Source organism: Pollachius pollachius (assembly GCF_949987615.1).
Source record: "Pollachius pollachius genome assembly, chromosome: 2".
NCBI classification, from domain to species: Eukaryota; Metazoa; Chordata; class Actinopteri; order Gadiformes; family Gadidae; genus Pollachius; species Pollachius pollachius.
The window spans coordinates 12,501,823-12,527,344 of record NC_136935.1 but is presented as its reverse complement, the minus strand read 5'-3'; the positions used below and the strand labels follow the sequence as shown (position 1 = coordinate 12,527,344).

The 25,522-nt window shown below is 44.8% G+C and overlaps 1 protein-coding gene across 1 annotated transcript; it reads right to left on the bottom strand.

The window, feature by feature from the left end:
* Positions 1-24,894, bottom strand: LOC307071664 (E3 ubiquitin-protein ligase NEURL1-like; the record flags this gene model as incomplete). The annotated part of the gene is made up of 6 exons (XM_079730717.1): positions 24,674-24,894; positions 20,956-21,200; positions 19,613-19,934; positions 6,115-6,933; positions 942-1,109; positions 1-290 (listed from the first exon to the last, which is right to left on the bottom strand). Exons 1-6 carry the CDS (start codon positions 24,705-24,707, stop codon positions 1-3), a joined length of 1,878 nt encoding a protein of 625 aa, XP_079586843.1. The 5' UTR covers positions 24,708-24,894.
* Between the last annotated feature and the right edge of the window lie 628 nt (positions 24,895-25,522).

Here is a 25,522-nt window from a genome sequence, read left to right as displayed (position 1 = left end):
CTACGTGCTCCGGTAGGTCTTGATGATGTCTTTGATGGCGCGCCTGCAGATGGGACAGCATGCGTTGTTCATCTTCTTCAGCTTGAGGCCGCAGGCGTAGCAGAGGCACATGTGGCCACAGGCGTACAGCACCGTGTCCACCGCGTTCTCGTAGCAGATGGTGCACTCTGTGTCGCACCACCGCGGCGCCGGCGGTAGTGCTGGCACCCCAGTGCATGCTGGGAAGAAGAAGGTGGGGGACTCCGGGCAGCCGAAGGAGGAGGAGCTTTTGGCAGAGCCCGGTGTTGATCCTTACGATAGAGAGAAAAAGAGAGAAAAAGAGAGAGAGAGTGAGAAAGTGAGAGCGTGAGATTGAGAGTGAGAGAGAGAGCATATTAAGCAGATGCATCAAAAGCGTCTTACAGGGAATGTTAGCTGCACGTAATTAGGAACCAGGTAGGGGGTGCCTTAGTCAAGGTTGCCTTTAAATCATCTACAGACGTTAGGGAGTCGAACCTTTCAGCTTGAAGGCCAGCACCCCAACACAAGATTAAACTATCCTGGCCCACATTAAAGCTGACAAAAGTAGCAAGCAGAATGACAGATAACACCTCTTGCACTCTCACTCCCAAATGCCCTGGAAGGAGGGATCTCTGCTGGGCTCCGTCTCAAGGCTGCTTCCCTCTGGGTTTTTGGGGGAGTTTTTTTATTTAAGCTCTTTAGAGGGCTTAGGGTCAGGGGCTGTCAGAAAATGTGGGGCCTGTGAACTCCTTTGAGGCAATACAAGAATGTACCTGACTTGACATTAATAAGATAGTACTTTCTTCATTTATTAATCCGGGTGTCACAGCAGAGTGTAGTAAGTACAGGAGAGTAATGGAAATCTGAAAAGATAGACATCCTATTCACATTGACTCCAGGTCGACTTGATTCAAGAGGAGAAAGTAAGCAGTGAGACCAACCTGTGGAGGAGGCGAAGGCGTTCTGGTAGCTGGTGTTGGGGCTCTTGTTGTGGGGGTTGTTCAGGTGGGGATCGGAGCCTACATGGCAGTGCGGGGTCGGGGTACCCGGGGCTGAGGACGGGGAGCCGGGGGCTGACGGCCCTCTAGGGCCCGTATGAAGCGAGGAGCCTGGATTCACAGTGGAGGAAAACACAACTGTTTCACATTGAGGCACCTCTGTTGCCTGGAGGGCGGATCGAGGTGGTGTGTTTAGAGATGTTTATCCATGTGGTAAAACAAATTTGTTCTAAACGTCACGGCCTTGTAGTTCTGTTGTCGGGAGGAAATGGAGCAAATGCCTCCGTGCGTCTCCACCCAATCTATTTCTCCCTCGTTTGCGCACAGGCACGCACAAGCAGACACACGCACGCACACACACACAGACACACGCACACACAGACAAACGCACACACACAGACACACGCACGCACACACAGACACAGGCCCGCAAAGATAGACACACGCACACACACACACGCACAGACACAAACACCACACAAACACATACACACACACACGCACACGCATACACTAACACACACTATCACACCTACACACAACTACGCATGCACACACGCACACTTCTGAAACCCTTGCAGAAGTCTTGATTACGTAGGTTTTTTTATGCGCGCGTGGTCGTGTGTGCATGAGCGTGTCTGCGTAATAAATAACAGGCAGTTTGTGAGTTAGTGCAACCAGTGTTACACTCCCCCCGCCTCCGTCTGTGTCCGTGTGATAATAGACGAGGGCTGTGAGTTAGTGCTGTCTTGCCAGGGATGCCAACCCTCCTTTCTTCCTGCCCTCCCTTCCACCCTCCCCCCCCTCCCTCCCTCCATCCCTCCCTTGCTCCCCCACGATCCACTGACTCTGTCCTACACAATCAATCCTCCAGTGTCCGTCTCCCTAATACTCCCTAAGTATTCAACATGGCGCATACTGTGGCGAGTCATGCGTTCTCGTATTGGCAGCACAGCTCAATTTCTGTCTAAGCGAGGGGAGAGGCACGGCCATTTATAAATACACCAACAGTGTCTGACCTAGTATGACTGGGCTGGCAGCTCCGATGCATTGTTGTTTACACATTGTCCTTCAGCTGCTCATGACAGAATTATTGCATTAATTCCCCCCCCGGGGCTCGGCTCATCGGGGGGTTGGTGGACGTCTGCACGGACCGTTCCCCCATGAGTCGAATTACTGTTATCAGTTTATACAAACACCCCCTTCCAATGTCATGCTGGGACGCTTAACTAATTATTCCACAGAATATTGATGGATAAAATCGGGAAAGAATGACAACTTTTTTTATGATGGGGAGTGGTTACAATGTGCGTCGAACCTACGAGGAAAATGGACCAAACTACAATTACTAATATGAAGACAACGATAATAAATAAATAATGACAAGCAGAATTAGCAAACAACCATCTGTAAGTCTAATAGAAGCTAGACAAGGTGCAGCGTGCCAAACGCCAAAAGTTTGGACTAAGCTACACGTGGACGATTTTCCCCAGATGCCCTGAAGGGTCCGGGTGGAGACCACCCAGATGCCTCAGCTCCGAGCTGACATAAATACACCTTGTTAGATGCTGTGCACACACACACACACACACACACACACTGGTCAAATGGAAGACAGTTGACAGTAAGACCACAACACTGGAGGGTTTAAGGATGACCAGTCCTCTTCACTCTCTTGTTGTAATGCGTGAGAGTTGAAGAGAGGATAACACTGTTATATAATATGATGCGTGTGCTGGTGTGTGCCCTTGTGTAACCGTCATCGTCTATATTGTATACAATGTGATAATGTGCACCTGTGCTATTTATAATTTTTTTAACCGACATTGCATCCATGCATCAATGTGGGCCTCTGCTAAGAATAGTTGATGCAGTGAGAATAAGGGGTCATCTTGGGGTTGGCAAATCAAATGTCATTTCTCGATTTCATGGCATTATAAATTGCATTTGCATGGGGGTAAGCAGACACAATGTTACGTACTTATGCCAAGCAATGAATTACTGTTTGAATAAGAAGCCACGGTAATATTAATGTGTAGACTAAATTAACAATTAACAAGTAAATGTTATATTATATATTTATTATATTTCCCAGATTTATTTCACAGAAAATTAAGGACAGTGTTTTTTTCATTTCACAATGATTCATTATATTCTCAAATCCTTTGATCCACAACCCTGACATTAACCTAATCAAGGAGGACTACATCATGTGACCACCTGCCACACGTGACTGAGCAGCTGTTTAAAAGGCAACCTCTATTGAGGCGTAACCCATAACCTTCCTGTCTCTTCCCACACGCCTTCACTCGTACTGTTGGGGTGTGCACTCTGCAGTAGAACTCAAATACATGTGGACCTAAATAAACCCATGACGCATAGATCAGATGCTCTCCCCACCACACGCCTAATATATAAAGGCCACACAATAAAGATGTCTATGTGTCAAGTTCTGTGTCATTATAGCTCACTTGTATATCAGTCTATGTAATTCTGTGTGATTCTGATGTATTCCGTGTATTCTATTCCATTCTGTGTCAAGCTATGTCAATCTATGTCAATCTCAATCAGTCAGTTCTGAAGTCCCTATTCCATGCATCTTATATCATTCTTAAGTAATTGTATGATTATTATTTTATAATTAGTAATTATATGTCACAAATGTGCGACAGATGACAGGATTCATTCTGCCAAATCTATGTCATTCTATGTCATTCTTATTCTTCTATGTATTTACATGTAATTCTTTGTCAATCTACGTATTCTGTGGAGATGATGTATTAAGTCAGAATCAATAATGGCCAACTTACCTCCTGCCCTGAAACACCAGGGTGGTTGTGTGTCAAAAGACACACAACCACCCTGGTGTATCAGGGCAGGAGGTAAGTAGGCCATTATTGATTCTGCAATCAAACACTTGAGCGCCAGGATCCCAGCCGGCCTTGATGGGATATGAGAGAGGGAGAGAGAGAAAAAGAGAGAGAGAAATGAGAGAAACGGAGAGAGACAGAAAGAGAGAGAGAGAGAGCGAGATCGGAGAGAGAGTTGAGAGACAGAGACAGTGACAGAAACAGAGCATAGACAGAGACAAAAACAGAGCAGAGACAGACAGACAGAAACAGAGCAGAGACAGAGCGGGAGATGGAGAGAAAAGAGAAAAGAAAATTGAACCCAAACTTTTCCACTTCCCACACTCCGATAACACCCATTCACAAAAAAACAAAAAAGGTTGCCCCCTGTTAGGTATGGCTAAGCGTATCCGTGGCAACGCTGGCGTGGGTGGGCGAAGTGGCATGAAGTGAAAAAAAAAAGAACACTTCCTGTTTTGCTGAGTGGGTGGCGATGACTCAACATGCAATCTAGTGAGTGAGAGGGTGGGAGATACATGGGGGGCCGGGGAGAAAGGGTGGGGGGGGGAGGAGAGCTATGGTGGATGCAATGTGGGCAGCGAAACTAACAGGCTCAAAACATCCATGCGACTAGATTGTATGATGGATGTATGTCAAAGGCTCTGTCATGTCTGCCCACGTAGGACACAAATAAACTCTTTCACCGTGTTTTGACATGAGAGAGGAGGGGAGACGAGAAGAGAAGAGGGGAGAAGAGGAGAGGGGAAGACAAGAGATGGGAGAGGGTGGGAAGAGAGGGCCGGGAGGAGGGTAGAAGAGGAGAGGAATAGAGAGCAGAGGACATGAGAGATGGAAGGAGAGAGTGGAGAGGGGGAGATAGGAGTAGGAGAGGGGATATAAGGGTAGAGGAGAGGAGAGGAGTGGAAGAAAGCGGAGGAAGTAGAGGAGAATAGAGGAGGGTTAAGTGAGATGTGAGGAATAGAAGTGGGAGGAAATGAGAGAAGAGGAGATGAGGATAGGAATGGAGAGGAAAGGAGGAGCGAAAAGGAGATGGGAGGAGAGAGGATAAAGGGAAAATAAGAGAGGAAAGGAGATGAGAGGAAAGGGAAGGTGAGAGAGGACTTCATCTATCCTTTCAATTACACCTAACATCTTCAGACGATGATCAGAAACACTTTGATCAGGAATGAAAACAGAACGTGTTCACATGGAGACAAATGATAGCACCTGCTGAATGAGATCAACGATTATGATTTATTTAGATCAGCTTTTATCAAAGATGCTAGTTGGACTTAAAATGTTACATATTGATCTTTCCCTGAGCCAAAAAAGACAAACTATAAAAGCAGAAGTGGGCAGACGCCTGTTCTTTGCTAAGCAGGGAGGGACTATTCCCAGACTAAAGGAACACTATTAGTATTAGTATAAGTATAACACTGTATTAGAGGCAAAGCATAAGGCGTTATATACTGCACAATAAACCAACTAAAACAGTGTGTCTCTTTGTCAAACATCATCCAAAGTGTTTAAAGTTCCAATGTGACTATTGTTTTACGATACGATTAATTATATTGGAGTAAAAATACAATAACCATGTGTTTAATGTTATGTTTTCTTCTGTGGTGATTTATTTTTGTTTACTGTGTGTATTTGTTGTGGTTGCTACCCCAAGATTTCAGCGGTTGTTTTTGCTGTCTTGACCGGATCTCACTCGTAACACAGTGAGACCATGAGGCTAAACTTTGGTTAAATAAAAACTAGTTCCATTGTAGTTCTATTGTTTTCAAACCATTTGTCAACTTCTGAGATGAATTGATTTTAGATATGACGATGCCGGCTTGCTGGTTGATGAACCAGAACAATGTGTTCAGTTCCAAAACAGGCTGAGCTGGCTCAGCCAGCTCCCCATCTCTTCCCATCTCTCTCTCCCCATCTCTCTTTGACTCTCTCTCTTTCTCCCTCCCCCTCTCCTCAAGAGAGAGAGTCAAAGAGAGATGGGGAGAGAGAGATAGTGTTTCTATCTGTCTGTCTGTCTGTCTGTCTGTCTGTCTGTCTGTCTGTCTGTCTGTCTGTCTGTCTGTCTGTCCGTGCATTTGTTTGTGTGATCAAAGATTGAAGAGAGAGAGATTGGGAGAGATAGGCCGGGAGGGAATTTTAGAGATCAGGAGAAAGAGAAAGAGAGTTGACGAGAGAGACACAGAGAGCGATGAGTAAAGCAATGATGACAGACACGAAAAGCGACAAGCCGAGAACGAAGAGATCCTCACCTAAGATCCTGAGTTGCGTGACGTTGCCGTGGAGACCGTAGAACATCCACAGAGGGCGGGAGTTGTCCACGCAGAGCCGCGCGCCGGCGCTGGCGCCGTTGCGGCTCATGGTCAGCTCCCCGTCGCCGCTCACCGAGAAGCCCAGCACGTCGCCGCTGTGGAGGGGCGCGCCCACGCGGCCCACCGCCCAGAACTCCTTCCGGTCCACCAGCACCTCGGGGCCGGGGGGAAGGTCGCAGGGCCGCAGCGTGGCCGGGTCACATGACGTCACGCCGTAGGAGAGCGGCGTGGCGCCGCCGGGGGGAGAGTGTCCCGACCGCGTCACCCGCACCAGGACCGTCTCCGAGCAGCGCAGCGGCCGGCTTGTGAACACCAGAGTCCTCTTCTCCTCCCCTCCCCCACCTCCTCCTCCTCCTCCTCCTCCTCCTCCTCCTCCTCCTCCTCCTCCTGCTCCCCGATGGGCCGCCACTGTCTGCTCGTCCGGCGCGGTGATGTCACTCCCATGCACGGCGTGGAAGCGGAGCTCGCCGGCGTCTTGCAGGGCGCACCGCTGGGAATTCTGGGAGTTTTGCGGACCGTGGCAGGAGATCGAGCGTGAGAAGGAGTTGGACGGCGGGTGCGGGCTCATCTGTTGTTGCTCCTCTTCTTCCTGCTGCTGTTGCTGCTGCTCCTGCTCCTCCTCTTCGTTTTCCCGCTGCTGCCGGAGGCTGAGGTCGCACAGGCTGACGGAGGAGGAGGAGGAGGAGGTGCGGGCGTCGTGGACGGAGGGCCGGTCGAAGGAGCGGGGCCGTAGGCAGTCCAGCGGAACCATCCGGCTGTCTGCGGAGGGAGAGGCAGAGGGGAGACCGTCGTCACACACGGATCCCAACACTGCTTAGGGTACACACAGGTTAATGCTGATCCAAAAGGGCTTTGATTGTAGCGGAGGAGGCCTGTTTTACTGGACATTACTAGATGTAGAGGGAAGAGGTATTAGATGAAAGGAGCTAAGAGAAGGGATGAGGAGAAGAAAGGAAAGGAGAACTTAAGAAAAGGTAAAAGGATAGAAAAGCAAGGAAGAGGAGAGGAGAAGAGAGAAAGGAAGTGAGATGTGAGCGTGGGAAGATGAGAGGAGAAGAGGAGAGAAGAGAAGAAAGGGGAGGAGAGGAGGGGACGGTGGGGTTTTGGAGAAGATGAGAGGAGAGTGAATTGATCCTGTAGATGATAATTATGTTTTCAGACAATTAATGATTTTGATGGAGAATAAAGACAGAACGTGTTCACGCTGAGACGAATGATAGCACCTGCTGAACGATTATGATTAATCCAGATGAAATTCTGATAAAGTTACTGAAATTAACTTTTTCCTCAGACAAACCAAACGGTGCCTGTCCAAGTAAAGGAAATTAAATTGACAGAGTAGAAATCAAACATCCCACCATAGTATGTGACCCAGCTAAATTGACTGACAATAAATAAAGATATCTAGAATAATAATAAAATGTAATAAATACAAATCATTTTCTCCCTGTGATAACACATTCAAATAAAGAGATCAAGATGTTTCTTGTAAGTGTGGACATTGCCAGTGGCTGTAAAAGCCTTGATAACCCTTAGAAAGGGAAGAAGAACTAATAGCTTTATGTAACACAGAAAAGAGCAGTCGGGGCCCCGGCCCCTATATTAAGTCTCAGCTGGATTGAGGGCCCTTCAGATGTAACGAGCACAATGTGAAAGCCATTACAGCTGTACCACACACTAGACACTGTACAGGACCCTAGTGCAAATGGGATCCCGTCTCTACAGCCTGCTGTTATATAACCTTGTTCCACTTTCTCTGCTGCATCAGCAGCATTGTGTTCTGCCTGGCTTGTCATCCTTGTTCGCTTGTAGCGCTAAAGTACAGCGCGTGTTTCTGAATCTGACACGGACAATATGGTTGTGGATTATATCTATTTTTATTAACATCGGATTTTGCATGGAAATATATGCTTTGTTTTTTTTTATTTCATAGTGTACAGAAACTAAACTTTCCTTCCCTTTAAATAATAGATGGACACATGGGGACTATAGTATAGTCCCCATGTGTATAGTTAGAAAAGGGAGTAGCAAGGAGAGAGACATAAAGAGACAGACAGACAAGGCTAGACACAAACAGACTGAGAAAGTGACAGACCGACAGAGAGGGGCGAGAAAGAAAGAGAGACAAGAGAACCAGGGATCAGTCTGTTATCCCCCAGAGGACAGAACTTCTCTGGCTTGCATCTGATAAACTGCTTGACCTGAATGACTTCCTGGGTCAAGAGAGCGGAGCCCCAACCCAGCGTAAGGGCCCCTATTAATAGACTGCTTATCGTTAAAAACCTCCAAAGCCCCCACAACACTGTGCACTGTCTCCTCCATCCGCGACTATTATAGCCCCACACACTGCTCCTATATTGACTCAACATGGAACTCAATATGGAAGTTGAGTTGTTCTTTCATCTGTATTAAGATTAGATACACTTCATTTATCCCCAAGCAGAGAGGCTGGGTTGGTCACTCATGCACACATCCTCACATGGAGAATACATCCCATTCCAAGAGCACATAATCATAGCTGAGTACACAATATGGAAAGGTTAAAACACTGTGCAACTAGAATTACATAATGAAGTAAACTATTGATACCGAACACAATTCCCTAATTGAATTGAACATTGAATTGGTTAGGAAAGTTGTTGATTTGAATCTTTACTGCCAGACAAATTTGCTACATTGATTCAACAGGAAAACATGAAGTCGATTTTGGCCTCCGATGTACGTTAGGTGTCGTGTGAAGAGCAGCATGAGAAACACTGGAACACAGGAACTTTACGCAGGTTGACAGGACATCACTGGTTACCTGAAGAGGTTTCTACTGGGGTATTTATATTTGGATCACTTGATAAGATAATCGCTGGAGTTAGAACGTCTGCTCAACAACAACATGTAAATGTAACCTAGATCCGTGTTTGGATGGTGGGTGCATGCAAATATGGATCCAACGGCTCTTCAAGGTGAAAATAACACAGTCTGTTGTCTGTTGTTAAAACCACTGTAATCCGACTCTTTCAGAATTTTCTATTGAAAGGTTATTTTGAAGCAACCCAACTCAAATCTTCCCTTCATTCATATAAAACACTGATTATGGAAACGTGATGGAAGTCGTTTCCTGCTCTGAATTAGTTAGCTTTGCTCTTTTATGAATCCCTACATCCGACACATTGCCAACGGCAATTATTCGGGTAACCGAAAAAGTTGAGAACAGGATTCTCTGAAGTGTTGAAGCCAGTGTGGTTCCCTGGCACTCATTAAAACGTCAATCACACTCACTGACACGCACACACACACACACACACACACACACACATACATGCATACACACACATACACAGAGAGACAGGTGCAGGCTTGCACCTATTGTCCTCACTGGGCCATTTGAAAGCACTCTGCCAGAAAATTAATTCTGGCATTTATAGACCTTCAAATGTGGCCTAACCCAACCCGCTCCATTCCCAACCCCTACTCCCCCCCCACATTTTCTTTAAGCCGCTCCAATTGGGTGCTGGCCAGAAGTTCCCATTATAAAAGTATATTAGACCATAATGATGCAGATGTAATAATGCTCCAGAAAATGAGGTTGCCGAAGTTTACTTTTTGAAAAGAGAGATCAAATAGGGAGGCGTTTTTTCTTTTCGACCTTAATCGACTGAAGGCTTAATCGACTAGAGGCCTTTGTAGAATAAGAAGGGCTTTTGTAGTTTCCTCCGGTTTTCTGGCGGAATATCAACAAACTGTGGGAATAAAAAAGACAAGGGACTGATTCAACTGGCATGTAGCCATGGCTACCAAAAAAGGAGTTTGGTTGCATTGGGTTCTCCGAGGAGTCAGGTAGGAGCTGAAGGTATGTGAACCTTAGGCCAGGGTAAAGACCAAGTGGATCACGAAACATGACCTCTCCTTAGGTGAGACCTGGAGAGAGGTGAAGAGATCTCGTCAAACCAGTTGCTGGAAGGTGGAACAGACCCGGGAGTTTCAAAATTATCTTGTTTCACGGGCCAATCTCAAATACAATCATGTCTTGAACTTCATGCTAAAATAGTAAAATGGGAAATATGAGAAAATTACAGAAACATAAATAAATATGTCACTTGAAATCAACAGAATGTTATTATTTTCAAGGGTCTCTTGTAGTCTTGGCCGGTAAAAGGGAAGGCTCTGGTCATTTCCTATTGGCTCTTGGGGGGAAAAGGATTATCAGGCTTTTGGGTTTTCTGTGGGCTGGCAGAAACCTCTATACAAGGGCATCTTGCAAGAGGAGTGTGTGTGTGTGTGTGTGTGTGTGTGTGTGTGCGAGTATGTGTTGTCATTAGGTGTGTGTGTGTGTGTGTGTGTGTGTGTGTGTGTGTGTGTGTGTGTGCGAGTATGTGTTGTCATTAGGTGTGTATGTGTGTGTGTGTGTGTGTGTGTGTGTGTGTGTGTATGTGCCTGTGCACTTTTCCATTTTTGGAAGTGGTGTGTCTGCATGGGTCTTTGTATGTCCATCTTTGTGTGCATGCGTCTGTCTTTGTGTGTGTGTGTGTGTGTGTGAGACTGTGCAAGCTGGTGCATGTGTGTAACTGTGTCTTTTTTTGGAAGTGTGTGTGTGTTTGTTTGCATGCAAGTGAAGGGGGAATTGCGTGCCTGGGGGGGCTCCAGGGGGTCTGTCTACAATGAGTGAAGTCATCTGTCATCAGAGGGACGGAGGGGAGGTGGGGGGGAGGTCGGAGGTGGGCTGAGGGCAGAGCAGTCTGGTTGGGGAGGGGGGGGGTATGCAAGGTGAACTGGCATCTTAAAAAGGGGAGAGATGGACAATCTGGTGGCGTGTGTTCGATACCAAAGGGACCTTCGGGTGGCCTTTTGATGGTGGACCGAGACCGGAGCTATCCGCTCACAATGTTTCACAGGGGGGCCGCAGCAGAATTTTCTGGCTCAGGGCCAGATGTGTAGGATTTTTTGGCGCTCCATTGTGGAAACATACGGGGTTAGAGACGAGGGGTCGGATGAGACAAATTAATAGATAATGCTTAACATTGAGATGTCATTAAATGTCTCAACTCTGGCACACGGTCGTTTTGAGGCAGGCCTCAACTTTCGAGAACGCGTCAACAGTGGTTGTGATTGTCCACTAGGTTTAAGTCAAATACTTCACTTTTTATATTGGATACATAGCAGTGTAGCACATTCCCCCTTGTAATATGTTTCGGGGGAATTTTGTATCATTCCCAGGGAATTTGATAAAATGTTGGGAAATATTGACATTATCTTTATTTTACTGTGGCATTTAAAAGCCCATCTACACACAACTACGAGGGCTTAACCTTTCATTTTTGGCGAGCTGATTTCATTGCCGACCCCGATACATAGTAGTTGAAATGTTGGATGTCACCGCATAAGCAATGTGCAAAGGTGCTTCACTATTTCCTTGGGAAGGTGTGTATTTTCCTAGAAAGTGCCATTGGTTGTTCCAACGAATTAATAGTACCTTTCTATAATTACAAAATTACACTTCACACCCATTCAATACAAATGAATGGGTGTGAAGTGAACTACTAACACGAAACTATGGCCAGCTGAAAGGGATTACTCTTCCTCCCGCAGTTCGTCCCAGAGCAATCATCTTCAAAGGGTGTACAGTTGCAACTTATATTTTCCTTTCTACCCTAATGTTTTAGTTTCCAACTCGCTTCATCAACACTGACAACAACAGCCTGTCCAGCCACAGTTACTCAGTTCTCGGTAAAAATGTAATTAACTCCAAAGGATGAGATAATTTCAATCTCGAGAAAGCATCACATTACTTACATCCCACATGTCTGTTCATATTGATGAGTTTCAGATAATAAGTCTGAAACGCAACAATATAAATCTAATGATGGAAATTCAACATTTGGACTTTTTCCAAACCCCACATCGTAGAAAATAACAGAAAAGACCTTTGACGTAGTCTTATTTCCTACATTTTGATTATTTTACCTACTGGTATAATAATAATGTATTCTTCTTATGCTAGGCAATGTCATCCATTCCAAAATACATGTTTTCATATGAGGAGTACCTTCCAAACACTGAAACATCTCCTAATTGACTCCCTGACATGGACATTTCTCAGAACAAACTGACGGTTTCAGTGATTTCCAGACTTGTGGAACTTGGACGCATGTGAAAACCTTAATGCGGCTTTAATCAGGTCTACACATCCAATCACTGCCGACAGCCAGGCTTTTCCCATGATTTATTAGGGCGAGAGACAGACCCTCACAAGGAATGTTAGCCTGTTAGAGAGAGAGACGAAGAGATGGAACGGAGAAGGACAGACAGAGAGTGCAAGAGAGATAGAGTGAGAAATGGGTGAAAGCAGAGAGAGCGAGAGAAAGAGAGACACAGGGACAAGAAGAGAGCAAGAAACAGCGAGAGAGAGTGAGTGAGAGAGAGCAAGAGAGCAAGGGAGCGCAAAAGCGACAGAGAGATGTATTTAGCCTAATTCTGCCAAGAAACAATTTGGTGGACATTGCTAAATATTTACAATAACCACACATTGAGCATCTCTCTTTGCCTCCTTCCTGCTCTCCAGTCCACTCTCGCTTACTTTTTAACTTTATATAGCAGAACTGTATTGAAGCAGCTCCAGTGTCTTTATTCATTACGACAGAACAACTTTGCTTGGAAGTAGCTGGTGGCTGGGTTGCACGATAGACTGTAACCACTTCATCCATAGATCCGTTCTGGGTAAATAGCTTTGGTGACAACAGGCTCAACAATTAGGCAGGTTATTCATCTCTGTCTGTCTGTGTCTGCGTCTGCATGTGTTTGTGTGTGTGTGTGTGTTCCCATGTGTGTGGGATTGTGTCTGTATCAGGGTGTGGGCACACATGTGAATGCGTGAGCACCCAGACAGAAATAGCCACAAAGACAGGAAACAACCTTGCAATCAAGTATAGGCAGGTTGTGTTTTTGTGCAACTTGGACTTATTCAATCTTGGTTTACTGGAATGTCCAAACGAAAGATGGAGAGAAAAATGCTTTTGTTCAGCGTTTAAAAAGAGAGAAAAATTCCCAGAAGACCTACAAGGTCACGCTATTAAAATACACAACCAAAATGTGGCATTGATTTTTTCCTCCGACATCAACACAGTAAAGTGAAGTGTTACTGATGAGATTGTCCCACAATGCCTTGCACCACGTATGATGGATTTCGGCAGCCTCGTAACCAAGATAGTCGGATCGGTCTCCAGACCCCATTTTGGATCTGTGTCTAACGACCGACATAGACACACAGAATGTGTGTGTGTTGGTGCGTGCGCGTGTGCGAGGTGTCGCGGATCGCCGGCGTTCTGTCAGTGATTAAGTGACTCATCTACCCCTAGTAAACAAACTTAGCAGAGTGCCTCTAATCCATCAAAACACGCCTCCGCCTCTACCCCCTCCTCCTCCTACTCCCACTCGTCCCCCTTCCCGTCCCCCTCCTCCTCCTTCTCCCCCTCCCCCTCCTCCTCCTCACCGTGCTTATTCTGCCCGTGGAGGTAATCTATCACACCTGTATGAGGGGAGTAGGGTGGGAGCGGCGCGATTCCCCAGGAATTCTTCTTCGTAAACAAACATTCTGTCAGCGTTACAGCGTGTGTGAAGTGGACGACCCGATCCGTCATTATTTTATGCTTTTTATTTTGAAAGGGGGAGGCGGGAGGATCGGGGAGACGGGGGAGAGGGGAGCATATGCAATGGTCCGTTTCTATTTGTGTTTGTGCGACTGGGAACTGGTTGAGGACAACTGAATTAAAAATAAAACATTGCCTTTTTCTCATTGATCTGTGTGTGTCTCTGTGTGCATCTGTGTGAATCTACTCAATCTTTCAGAGAAAATGAAGATGTTGGGTAAACATGATGCCAGTCAATCCCTCGAGAGGTTTTGCTTTTCATGTTATCTCAAACTAAAGCAGATTCGATCCCTAGGTAACGTAACAGAGATGTGTTATGCTGACGCTGTACAACATAGACAATCATATGGACAACACAACAGCGCTCTCCCTATAATATCCCCTTCAGTATAACAATGCTTTCCTCAGTTAAAAAAATTAAAATAACTGTATAATATGGCCACCTTTAAACTTCAGGATAAGAAGACACCAGTCTTTCTCAAGGGATAGTATTATCATGACTAGAGTGTTCTGCTCCCAGACGAAAGGTCCCGGGTTTGATCCCCTATGTCCATTGATGCCTTCCTGCCGGCATACTTGAGCAAGAGGCCTTAACCCCTAACTCAAACTGGATGACATGTATCAGAATTCCCCGTCTTGCTTTGAAGGAAAGCATCTGTTTAATGACAAAATAGTAAATTGCTACATGATGCATCAGAGTATCAATATTTAATCCCGTTATCAATATTCATATCTTCATTTATTTCTCCTTACTCATCATTCATTCATTATTTCGAGAACGACTACATGCACATAAAAAACGGGAATTTATAAATACAAATATGAGTAGTTCAGTCTTTCTGGTTCTCAGCCTTTTTAGTCTGCGACTAGCAAAACATTTTTATGCAGGGGTTCATGGCCCCGTCCCCCTGGACTCACCCTTAAAACACACTGAGGTGACCCCGCCTCACCCGGCGCCCGGCTTTACACACGCGCGGGCGCGGCGCCGAGCCCAACGCGTATTTATGTCCCCTGCGCACGGGAGGCCGACTTCACAAAGGTGGAAGGTGGAGTGACCCTCCGCTGCAAAGATACGCCGTTCTGCTCCCTGTTGGTCCCAGGGCATACCATCACACATGACAGCTAACCATGATACACTCACATAGAACACTTTGGCATATATTAAAGTTTCGAAATCTATTCAGGTTCCCGAAAGCACCACTCATTGTGAAGGCGGGCACATGACTGCTTTACAGCCTGAATAATGGAAACAGGCGTGAACTAGGGGCCAATACATTCTCATCTCCTTATTATTAGCTGGGCCTGCAGTACCGCTGTACCCGCTGTCTGTGCCACCCAAGCTGGAGGAGAATCCTTCTTGGCACCCTCCTCACCCACCCACTCATTTCACCCACTCACTCAAATAAGTTTTATAATGACTTGACTTTATTTATTTACTTTATGACTTTATTCCATCGGTATTGGCGCGTTAATGGAAAAATCATAAATATATGTATGTTTTACCACCGTCCAGCAACCCCCACTGCAGTTTGTCCTTGGCTGGTTGTCAAAGCGGTGAACAACAGCATTGTCTATATACTACATCTGCAACAGTAGCTGCATGCATGAACAGAGAGCAAGAATGAGGTAAGAGATAAGACTATGGCGGTGATGTAAGATAGTGTAATTCATTTCCACGGTGAACCATTGTTTTCACAACACACACACACACACACACACACACACACACACACAGTTATTTATGTCCACATAAACACAAAGGATTATAGCAGTACCTCCTCCATAAAGAGCGACTGCCATGGATGTTGAGCAGTAGTTAGCAACCTGCTAGGCTTTCGTCTTTGACAGATCTATCATTTGAAGGCCCCTCACTGCCAGCTTTTCCTCAGTTACACAACTCACCTCTATCTGGGTTTCCAAGCAGCCGGCCTATCAGTTCTTGGGGTTCACCTTTGACACCTCTTGCGGGGGCGACTAGCAACCTTTTGCAATGGAAATAGTCATAAGACAGGATTTTCTAAAGACACTCAAGGCCACGCTTATCATCATCTGGGTGGGATGTGGGGGGGGAACTAAGACAGCCTTGGTTGATTTACAGCCATACCATGAGCTACATCCTGGGATGGCCAAGGGAGTAGTGGCATCCTTAGCTGCAGGGGGTTTCCCTGCTTTAATACTGCAGTAGGCCCATTGTCTGGGGCGCACTACATCGCTTCAACCTAATACTTGTCATGCTGAGTGGCCTTTCTGCGCTGATACAACTTGTATTTTGTACTATATACCCTTTTTTCAATAAACTCTACGTTTATTCTGAGTTACGTTGTCAATAGAGTTCAAAGAATTCCCAACCGTTTTCCTCTTTACGACTGCTTAATGAGGAGGCTGGGTAGCTTAGCGAGGAAGCTGGCTATCTTATCCATAGCTTATACGTAAAGCAATGCTTCTCCTCTATTTTCACACGCACTAACACAAACATGACACAAATGTTGAGTTTTGTGTCGAGTGTCAAATCTCAGAAGTAGATTATCATTTTGTGACACGTAGATATATATGTATAAGTATATTTTATGGATATTTTCGTGTATATTCACATTTTTCTCTATTCAATGCTAATTCCTAACTTATTTTTGTGATTTAAATATTTTATATAAATTTCATGATTATATTTGTAACTTAACATTTTAATTCTAATCTATTATTACATTTCCAATTATTTGCGGAGCCATTGTGGCAACATTTTTCCTTCTGTAAAAAAAAAGAGCATATTTTTCCGATTATTATTTATCTCTCCTTTTAGATATGTCAGAACATATATTTTCTAGATGCTAGGTCAATAACGTAATTATTGAATGATCAGATTGACAATCAGGCAATTCCAAAGTTCTAACACTATTACGATGCACTTGGTTGCACTAAGTACGCATCAGTTATCAGTTGGTTGAAAACAGGTTACAGGTAAATGTAAATCGTTTGTTTCCATCGGAAACAAGGTAAAAGTTGAATTCTCAGTAAACTCAACTGTTCAACCAGTATTTCTTGAAATGGAAGACAACATCAGAGCCATTTTAACTCTGGTGTTCGTCTTGTGTGTGGGGAAGTCAACTGAACAGGCACAACTGTAGTGCATTTAACATTAGGGCTGTCCCTGTCCTGTGATGGCTGTATTGTTCAGGAGAACAGCTACATACGTAGGCAGGGACATTTGGAACAATCAGAAGCAGGAGTCAGTGGCTGAGAAAGAGAATAACAAGCATTTAGGGGATTAAGCTGGTGGACTTTACTAGACCTTGAGGTACACTTAAGGCTCCCAAGAATCAACTAGTCTATAGTAGTCAGTATTCAGAGGAAAGGAAATTGAAAAAAGTATATTTACGTCCCATTAAGCTGACATTTCTGTTATCCAAAGTGACTGAAAGGTTAGCGGTAAAATATTCAGCTTGGGTGCTTTTCTGTAATTATTTAGGCTGATCTTGAGCTGATGTGTTACGTCTGACTGAGCCGCCAACCACAGAAACAGTACATCTAAATGTAATGCGGGCAGGGTTGTTTCTCATTTGCACTTCAAGGGGGCCACATCAAGGCCATCTAACCCAGACCGTGCAGAATGCAACGGCCGCATATCTCCAATTCCCACCTGGGTTGGACCAGGCCGTGTGATAAAGTTTGGAAACAACAGGTGAAATTGGTCCGGAATGCCTCAGCTGGGGCAGCATTGACGTTCAGCGCGCTGTGTGGGTGTGCGTGTGTGTGTGTGTGTGTGTTTGTAAGCATCATTAAAGCGTGAAAAAGCAGCCCTACTATTGGAAAGGAAAACAACGGCAATGTGCGTTGCCAGTGCAGCAAACCGTGCTTTGATGTTGGCACCCATGTTTGAAGGAGCGAGGTAGACTTGTTGGTCTGCAGCCAAGAGAGCCGGTGGTGGGTGGGTTGGTGGGTGGGGGGGGGGGGTCCTTGAGATACCCCACGCTCCTGAGCGGTGACGTTGGCGTGTAGAAGAGGAGCTGATTGTGAAGTGACACTCAGGCTGACGGGTCGAGGGAGACCGAGGCCCTCGCTTTCATCATCTTTGAGTTTATACTCAAGAGCAGAAATTACGGCAAAGGAGGAAAAATAAGGAGCAGAGCCGTGGAGAGGCTGAAGGAGAAGTACTGCTGCTTTGTGGTTGCCATACAACCGAAAATCCTGTGATGATAGAAACACAGAACTACAAAAGCCATAGGCTTTTCTCTCTGTCGTTATCGTGACTTGAATTTCAAAATGAAAGCGCCGGTCTTTTCGCGAGAGATTGTCGTGACTTGAATCTGAAAAATAAAAGCGCTCCAGTATTTCTCAGTCATGTCTGTGACTTGCATTTCAAAATAACAGAAGCACAGCGGTTCTAAGTCATCGCCATGCCTTGCATTTCAAAATAGATATTCGTATATCTTCACCGGAATTCAACACAAACGGTGCGTGAACGGCGTGTGAGTTGGGCGTGTAAAGCACAGGCAGTCACGGCGGCGCGACAGGTTTGCACGCCTGATGAAATGGCTCCCGGCAGTTCATCCATCATCGCGTCAGGAGATGACGGAGGGAAGTGACAGCCGTGTGCTGGCTGCCATCATGGCTCGCCGAAGCGAAGCCACTGAACCTAGATAGTCTCGGGCTCTGGCGCGGGACACTGAACAGCAGCCTAACCAGATAGCGCCGCCATTTGTTGTCAGCTAGCGCCGCAAGAAATTAGGTTAAACGGCAACGGCGCTATCTTCTGCCACAATGCCGGAGCCTCTTCTATTTTTATTTAACAGCGATGACAGCTTCCATTCCGGGGAGAAAGAGCAAATGTAGTTCCTGGAAATGAATGTTCATGTACTTGGGGTGGGGTGGGGGTGGGGGATTACATGGTGGAAAGTTTCACGTAACTTATTTATTTGCATTGTAAGCAAACGACTCTGTTTGATAAAAACACATTTGAGTGTTTATACACAACCAAATAGTTATACACAACACCCGGAGTGTTGTGCTACGTTTATTTTCCCTACGAAATATAAGTTTTGGGCCACAAGGTAGGAAAACAGTTGGATGCTTGAGGAGGTCACTTCCTCAAGCATTCGATCTAATGTCTTATCAAACGTGACGGGGAACGTTAGAAAAACCGTTTGAAACTAAATGACTGGTAACTAAACAACCCGGCTAATCTTCTGCCATCTTTTTTCCATTGCTTGATTGGGTTAGTGGGGGCGAGAAGTGGGGGTAGTTCGTACATACCAGTGATTAAATCGCAATCATTTACACTTGAAACGTGTCCAACTCAAAACATTTCCAACCGGCAGTGTTCTTTCGAGGAACTCTCTCTCAGCTCAGCTAATGAGACTTTAATTAAGCCGGGATGAGTTAGGCTTTCCAGTCTGACTCATTCAACTGATGCACGTGTAAACCTTGAGGATGTGGTAGCTAGAAGGGTGCTATAGACATAGGATGAGAGCCAGAACAGAAACAGAGAGAAGAGGGGAAAAGAGTCAAACATTTGTTTTGCCACCAAATTATTCTTCATTGATTTAGCGTTTCTCAGTAACGTGTTAATGCAAGTTAATTAAGATAACTGATGGGATTCAAACCTCTAACCCTAGCAATGTTTACACCATGCTCTCTAATTTGAGCTAGACCGAGAATCTAAAAGGACCAGTCTCATGAAAGGGAATGAAACCCCTAACCTCAGGGAATTTAACCCCTCTACCCTGGCAGTATTGCAAGCTAAACTGAGTGGAGTCTACTCAGCTGAGACAGGACTACCACAGGACCCACTTTCAAGGACAACTCACCCAGTAGCTGCACTCCCCTGGTGAGGCCGTAGACATCGATTAGAGCCCAGAGGGGCTCGGAGGCGCGGACCCCGCTGAAGAACAGCATGGGGCTGGAGTTGTTCATGCGGTAAAACACCCGGCCCTTCTTGTCCACCCAGAAGGAGACAACGTTTCCCTCGTTGGACAGGTCCTCCGGCAGGGCCTTGGCCCAGAAGCCGCTCTGGGACACCAGGTCGGGGCAGGCGTACTTGGGCAGGCTGTCTGGATTGATCCTGGACGGGTCCTTGCAGGTGAAGCCCAGCCGGAGAGCTCCGCTCCAACAAGACTGCTTCTTGGTGATCTGTTTGGAAAGTTTAAAAGGTTGAATGGATCTTTAAGCTCCTAGCCCTGAAACTGACGTCCCCTGCTCCTTCTCCCCTCCCCATCCACCGAAGGCAGGACAGTCTAGTGATTTAGGCTCACGGCTTACTTTTCGTCTCCCAGCCGAACGGTACTGGGTTGCATTTTGCTAAAGGATGCTTAAAAAAGGTACGCAGCCTACCTGCAGACCTCCTTAAGAAGATGCCCTAACTCCTAGGAGACATCTGGTTTCACTGCCACTTTTGATTAATAGGAATGCTAAGAAGCAATCTGCTACTCAATGATGGATCTTTCTACTCTGCCATCTCTACCCTAGCACGCACATATTCTCGCCTCTCCTATTAACCGAACGAGTGATTTATATTGAATGCTCCAACACTCTTGTCTAAACTGACATCTGCAGCTAATTACACTTTTCATGGGGAGACATGAAGAAGGTTTGTGTCACCTAAATGCATTTATTCCAATAAATTACTGAATGAAGTACAACGTGGCCCCCTGTGCACTTGACACATCTGTGGAAAAGCAACAACTACAGATAAGGCTTTCTGGCATTTTTAAGGCCTGTGAAGTAGCTATTCTCATCAAATTCAGATCCTCTTAGTTACATTTGGTTTACTGTGTGAGATAACAGTGTTCCTCACATGGAAGTGCTTGTCCTACTGGCTTTCAAGACACAGATTTCCCGATTGTCTCGAGTGGAAACTCTAAGCTGCTGCTGCTGCTGCCGCTGCTCCGGCCCACACATGAGCCAGGAGAAATCATTAGAGAATCAGATCACAGGAAGATTTAGAACCCACAGTCTAACCTGTAGGCATCCTTTTGAAAGATGGCTAACTGCTCCATAATGACATGTATCCAAAATAATTCACACCTTGATGAAGGTTTCTGCCAAAAGTCTAAATACTAATAGTAAATAGTCAACTGAGAGAATAGAAAAGAGAAAAGGGGTAGCTAATGTGACCAACAGCTGGTGTTTTTATGTATGCCATGAGCTTTACCTTCAGTCGCACTTGCTCGTAGAGAGCTATGGGTCTGTTGCTGAAGGTGATGCCGTTACAGAAGCTGGCCTGCCTTTTGACCGTCCGCTGGGACATGTCCATGACGATCTGGGACCCCTTGGCACTGGGGTGGAACAGGAGGGGGAAGGAGGAGAGGCCAACGCTGCACTGCTGGATGGGCAGGCAGCGCTTGGGTTTGTGCTGGCAGCGTTGGGAAGTGGCCGGAAAAGTGCCGCCTAAAGAATCTTAAGACAAAGACACAAGGAGATTTCGGAGAAAGTCAAAATCAAAGTGTCATAGGCCTTTCTCAGTATTCGCCGTGACATCATAGAATTTCACAGTCATCAGCGTGACTTGAATTTTATCAAAATAGCACCACAGTCCTACTCAGTTATCATCTGGACTTTTAGAAAAGAAGGTTAGGGAAATTGTGTATGGACTGGGAGAATGTTGGTGGAAGTTTGGAAGGTAAAAACTGCAAAGGCAGACAGAAAGTAACCGACAGGGAACTGTTCAGACTGTTCTGGGTTCTAACTTGCAGTACACCATAATATTTTAACCTGTGGTCTACTGCTTTGTCTGTCCACTGTTTCCCACTGCCCATGGCCTTCTTCATTAATAACTGTGTAAAAATGGGGCGCTAGCACTCTTTGCTCAGCCACTGCATGTTTATTTGCTTTTTACCATTTGCATATGAGGAGGCAAAAGTTCTTACAGACATTTAATGGAACACCTAAAGTCAAAAGGTGGGAACAACTTGTCTATCTTATTCACAGATTATCCAGTATCCTTACCAAGCACACACATTGCTGATTCTGGATATATATTAGAGGATGGAACAAAGTATTTGAATAGTTTACAGGAAATATCGATAGGAAATACTGGATAGTGGAGCTAGAACGCTAAAGGTACGGAAGGGATAACAAATTAAGAAAATAAAGAGTGAAATACTGTGAAAGATGAATTTAATAATCTTGACCAAACATGATTATAAGTACTTCATCTGTGGTAGTATGATTACCTAAATCATGGACCTTTCCATGAATCATAGAACGGACTGCACAGAAACAACATGTATGGCTTATGTTATTATTCAGCTCCCGTTGATATTAGGTACTGTTACTGTAGCTGACATAAGCTTATTCAGCAAACTCATGTTTTTTTTTCTTAAAATGATATCATATACAAAGCTACCAAATTAGCTTACAGGAAACTAATACTTGGGCTGTGGAAAATTCTAAATGCACGTCATCATTTTCTGTTTTCTCCAACACCTTGTGATTAATATGACTCACGGAAAATGTTCCTGCTAACTGCTTCTTAACTATATTTTCAGATGTGGATAGGCTGTATTTCCTTTTTTGGAACAGATAATCCCAGTCAGAGTAACATAAAATGTTCAGCGGAATTCATTCTTTCCAAGAACTCAATCCAACATGGAAAATATATATAATTTATATTATATTTGTATAAATCTTTGACTAAAGCTAATGTGACATTAGCATGAAGGTGAATTAGCATCATGTTAATGTGATATATAGAGAGACATATATGTCATTACATAGAACTGAATCGCTAAACTACAGTAAAATAAACATGTTCTTCAACAGTGTCCAGCGTTTACTGTTGCCACAAACCGACTTGTTTCAGGTGCACTTAAGCCTTCAGAAATATTAACAGATTCTCCTTCAACACCTAGGCTACATTTTGTTTATCTGATCATTGTACACCACAAACACCAGGATATTCTCCCTTTTACACACTGGTGCAGTGTCACATCATCCAGCTAAACCCAGTTCTCTCCATGCTTTAGAAAGACCCAAGTTGTATGAGCACAAGACAGCCTAACAATGAACAGCAGCATCTGCCAGAAGATGTCCATATATGCCCTGTCTCTCCACCTTGCTCCCTCTCTTTCTCTCTAAACCACCGCTATTTCAGGCCCAATTCCTGTCTGACCTTGGAAGGTCAAGAGCTCCTCAGCCTCTCCCAGGAGACGGATCAATTAAGGCTCTCCTTCGGTGACGGGATTGGTCACCTCTGATCAGGTGACCCGGCCAACCATTTGATGGCAGGGCAGCAGTTTACAGAGTCTAGGCACGGAGCTTATTGTAGCACAAAAATTGTCATAATAACCATACACTCTTTTTTTTATATATATATAATTTAATATTATTTTATTGATTATTTTTGTGTTACGACTTTCCTTAGTCATTCTATCATATTATAACTAGACCTTCCTTTTATGTGATATCAATAGATATTATATTACTTTTCTCTACGTAAAATCTTTCGGTCTGTTTTGTGTTTTCTGCGTCTGATAACAGGAACTGCCTTGTTTTGGTAAACACTAGTACAGCTGTGTGGTGTGTTATTATGTAAACGGATGCTGAATGAAGCTCTATGGAAAACAAAGGTCCTTAATGAAGTGATCAAACACACTCAACGCATATGTCACGACTGACGTAATGACGCTGACCCGACATGTAATGTCTACGAGAGAACATTGAGTCAGTGTATTATTGTTATAAAACAACTAAATGGACGGCTACTGAAGGGAAAAATGTATTAGCAAATGTTAGCAAATGTTTTTCATAAGGCCAAGACCTGGTTTAAATACATTTTAGGTCGATACCAATCGCATTTTGAAGCTATATGTTTGAGTTATTACTGCAGTCAGTCACAAATAGAAGTGCAGGTGAAGGGAAATCGAATCACCTATAATTGTTTTGGCGTTCTGGCCTTCATTTGAATGCAGAACAAGAGAAAAGTCAGGCCCTGGAATCAGACTCGACAACTTTTAGCCCCCCTGACGCTTCATCGAACTGCGTCTTCCGACGTTTTGTGACGTCATTGTCAGTAGACGCACGGGAATTGTATGCGTATGTGCGCCTTCGTTCGTGCGTGGCAAGTTAACCCGCACCAATAACTAAAAGTTACCTTTATGGTTAGCTCGATTTCAGATTTCTCTATCTCGTTTTGGCCTATCGTTCAAGCTATCCATCTATCTATTATATATATATATATATATATATATAAACACATCTAGCCTATATTTATACACACAAACACACTTTCTTTTTGGATGACTGTGCTTGTAAAGTTGGTAGGGCTAGGCCTACTATATTTAAATGTAAAGAATGAAGGAAACCAGAACATAGGGTTGAATATTAGGAAGTAGCCTACTCATTTAGAGATGACAAACCCGTCCATAGTAGGCTGGTTTTGCTTTAGGGGACCATTACCTAAGACCACGTGACATTCTGCAAATCATTTGTCTCAAAGGATATATAATTGAATAAAGAAAATTGCAAGTAAACACTACATACATATCTTTTGAAAAGTTATAACAGTTGCAATTCATAAAATGTAGCAGACTTCCAACACACCAATCGCATAGGATTTGTATAACTAATTCACATAATACAGACACATGCCATGCGTCAGCAGCAGCCTACACATTCACTTAGCAACCAGCTCCTCACTGGAGACCCTGGATTAATGCATGGTTCTTTTCATAACAGCAACTTTAAGCAAGTAGCCGGGCATGTTGAACCCGGACGCACAGACTTCTTCCCAATGAAGGAAAAAAAAATGCTTAAAAATACTATAACTGCTTAAAAATACTATACTATAGGCCTTTATACAAATATCACTAAATTGGAAATTAAGAAACGACCTAAACATTTAGTGAAACATGCTTTTTTATTCAGCCTACCGTAAAAGGTGTTTCTCGTTATCTGCCCACCCATGGTTGCATGAAACACACGTTTTCCTCTCACTTCAGCGGGTCCAAAACGATCTCAGGAAACTGTGCGTCTCCGATGTCAACATGATCACTCGCCTCTTAGGTATTAGGTTATCTCCGTTGATAACAATCACAAACACAACCCTCTACTACAGCGTCACGAATCGAACGACTACCCCGGGTTACGAACGTCCACCGACTCGACGACATCGGGCAGCAGTGTGCAGAAACGCGGACACGCAGCGAGCGACTCCTCCACGCCACCGCCAAGCACCGCACGATTCAATTGAACTCATCATAAAAGGTAGTCGTGTGGGTGGGGCGTGACTGGGACTCGAGACAGAGGTGGTACTGATGGGGGTTGGGGTTTGGGGGGGGGGGGGGGGGTTCTGCCGGTGGTGGGCTATACTAGATAGAATACTGTTTTGCATGCATTGCCGGAGAGGCTCAGGTGTTTCGCGCGGTAAAAGCGGCGGGTGTGTGGGGGAGATTTTTTTTGCTTTCTATGGTCTAAATAAATAATAAATAGATCATGATTTAGTTCTTCTACCTACTCATCTCCCTCTCAACATGTCTCGTCAAAACATACATTTTTACTACATAACGGTGTCATCTTCGTCTGGGAGATTTATTCGATCTGTAACTGTTGGACGGAACCTAGACTAAACTGTTTGTAGTAGGCTAGTGGCTCTTAAATGCGTAAAGTTGCCAAGATGATCCTGAAAGTCAGCTCTCGCTCGCTCACCATTCACGCACACATTCACACACCGACGGCGGAGTCAGCCATGCAAGCGACGGCTGACCATCGACCATCACAGC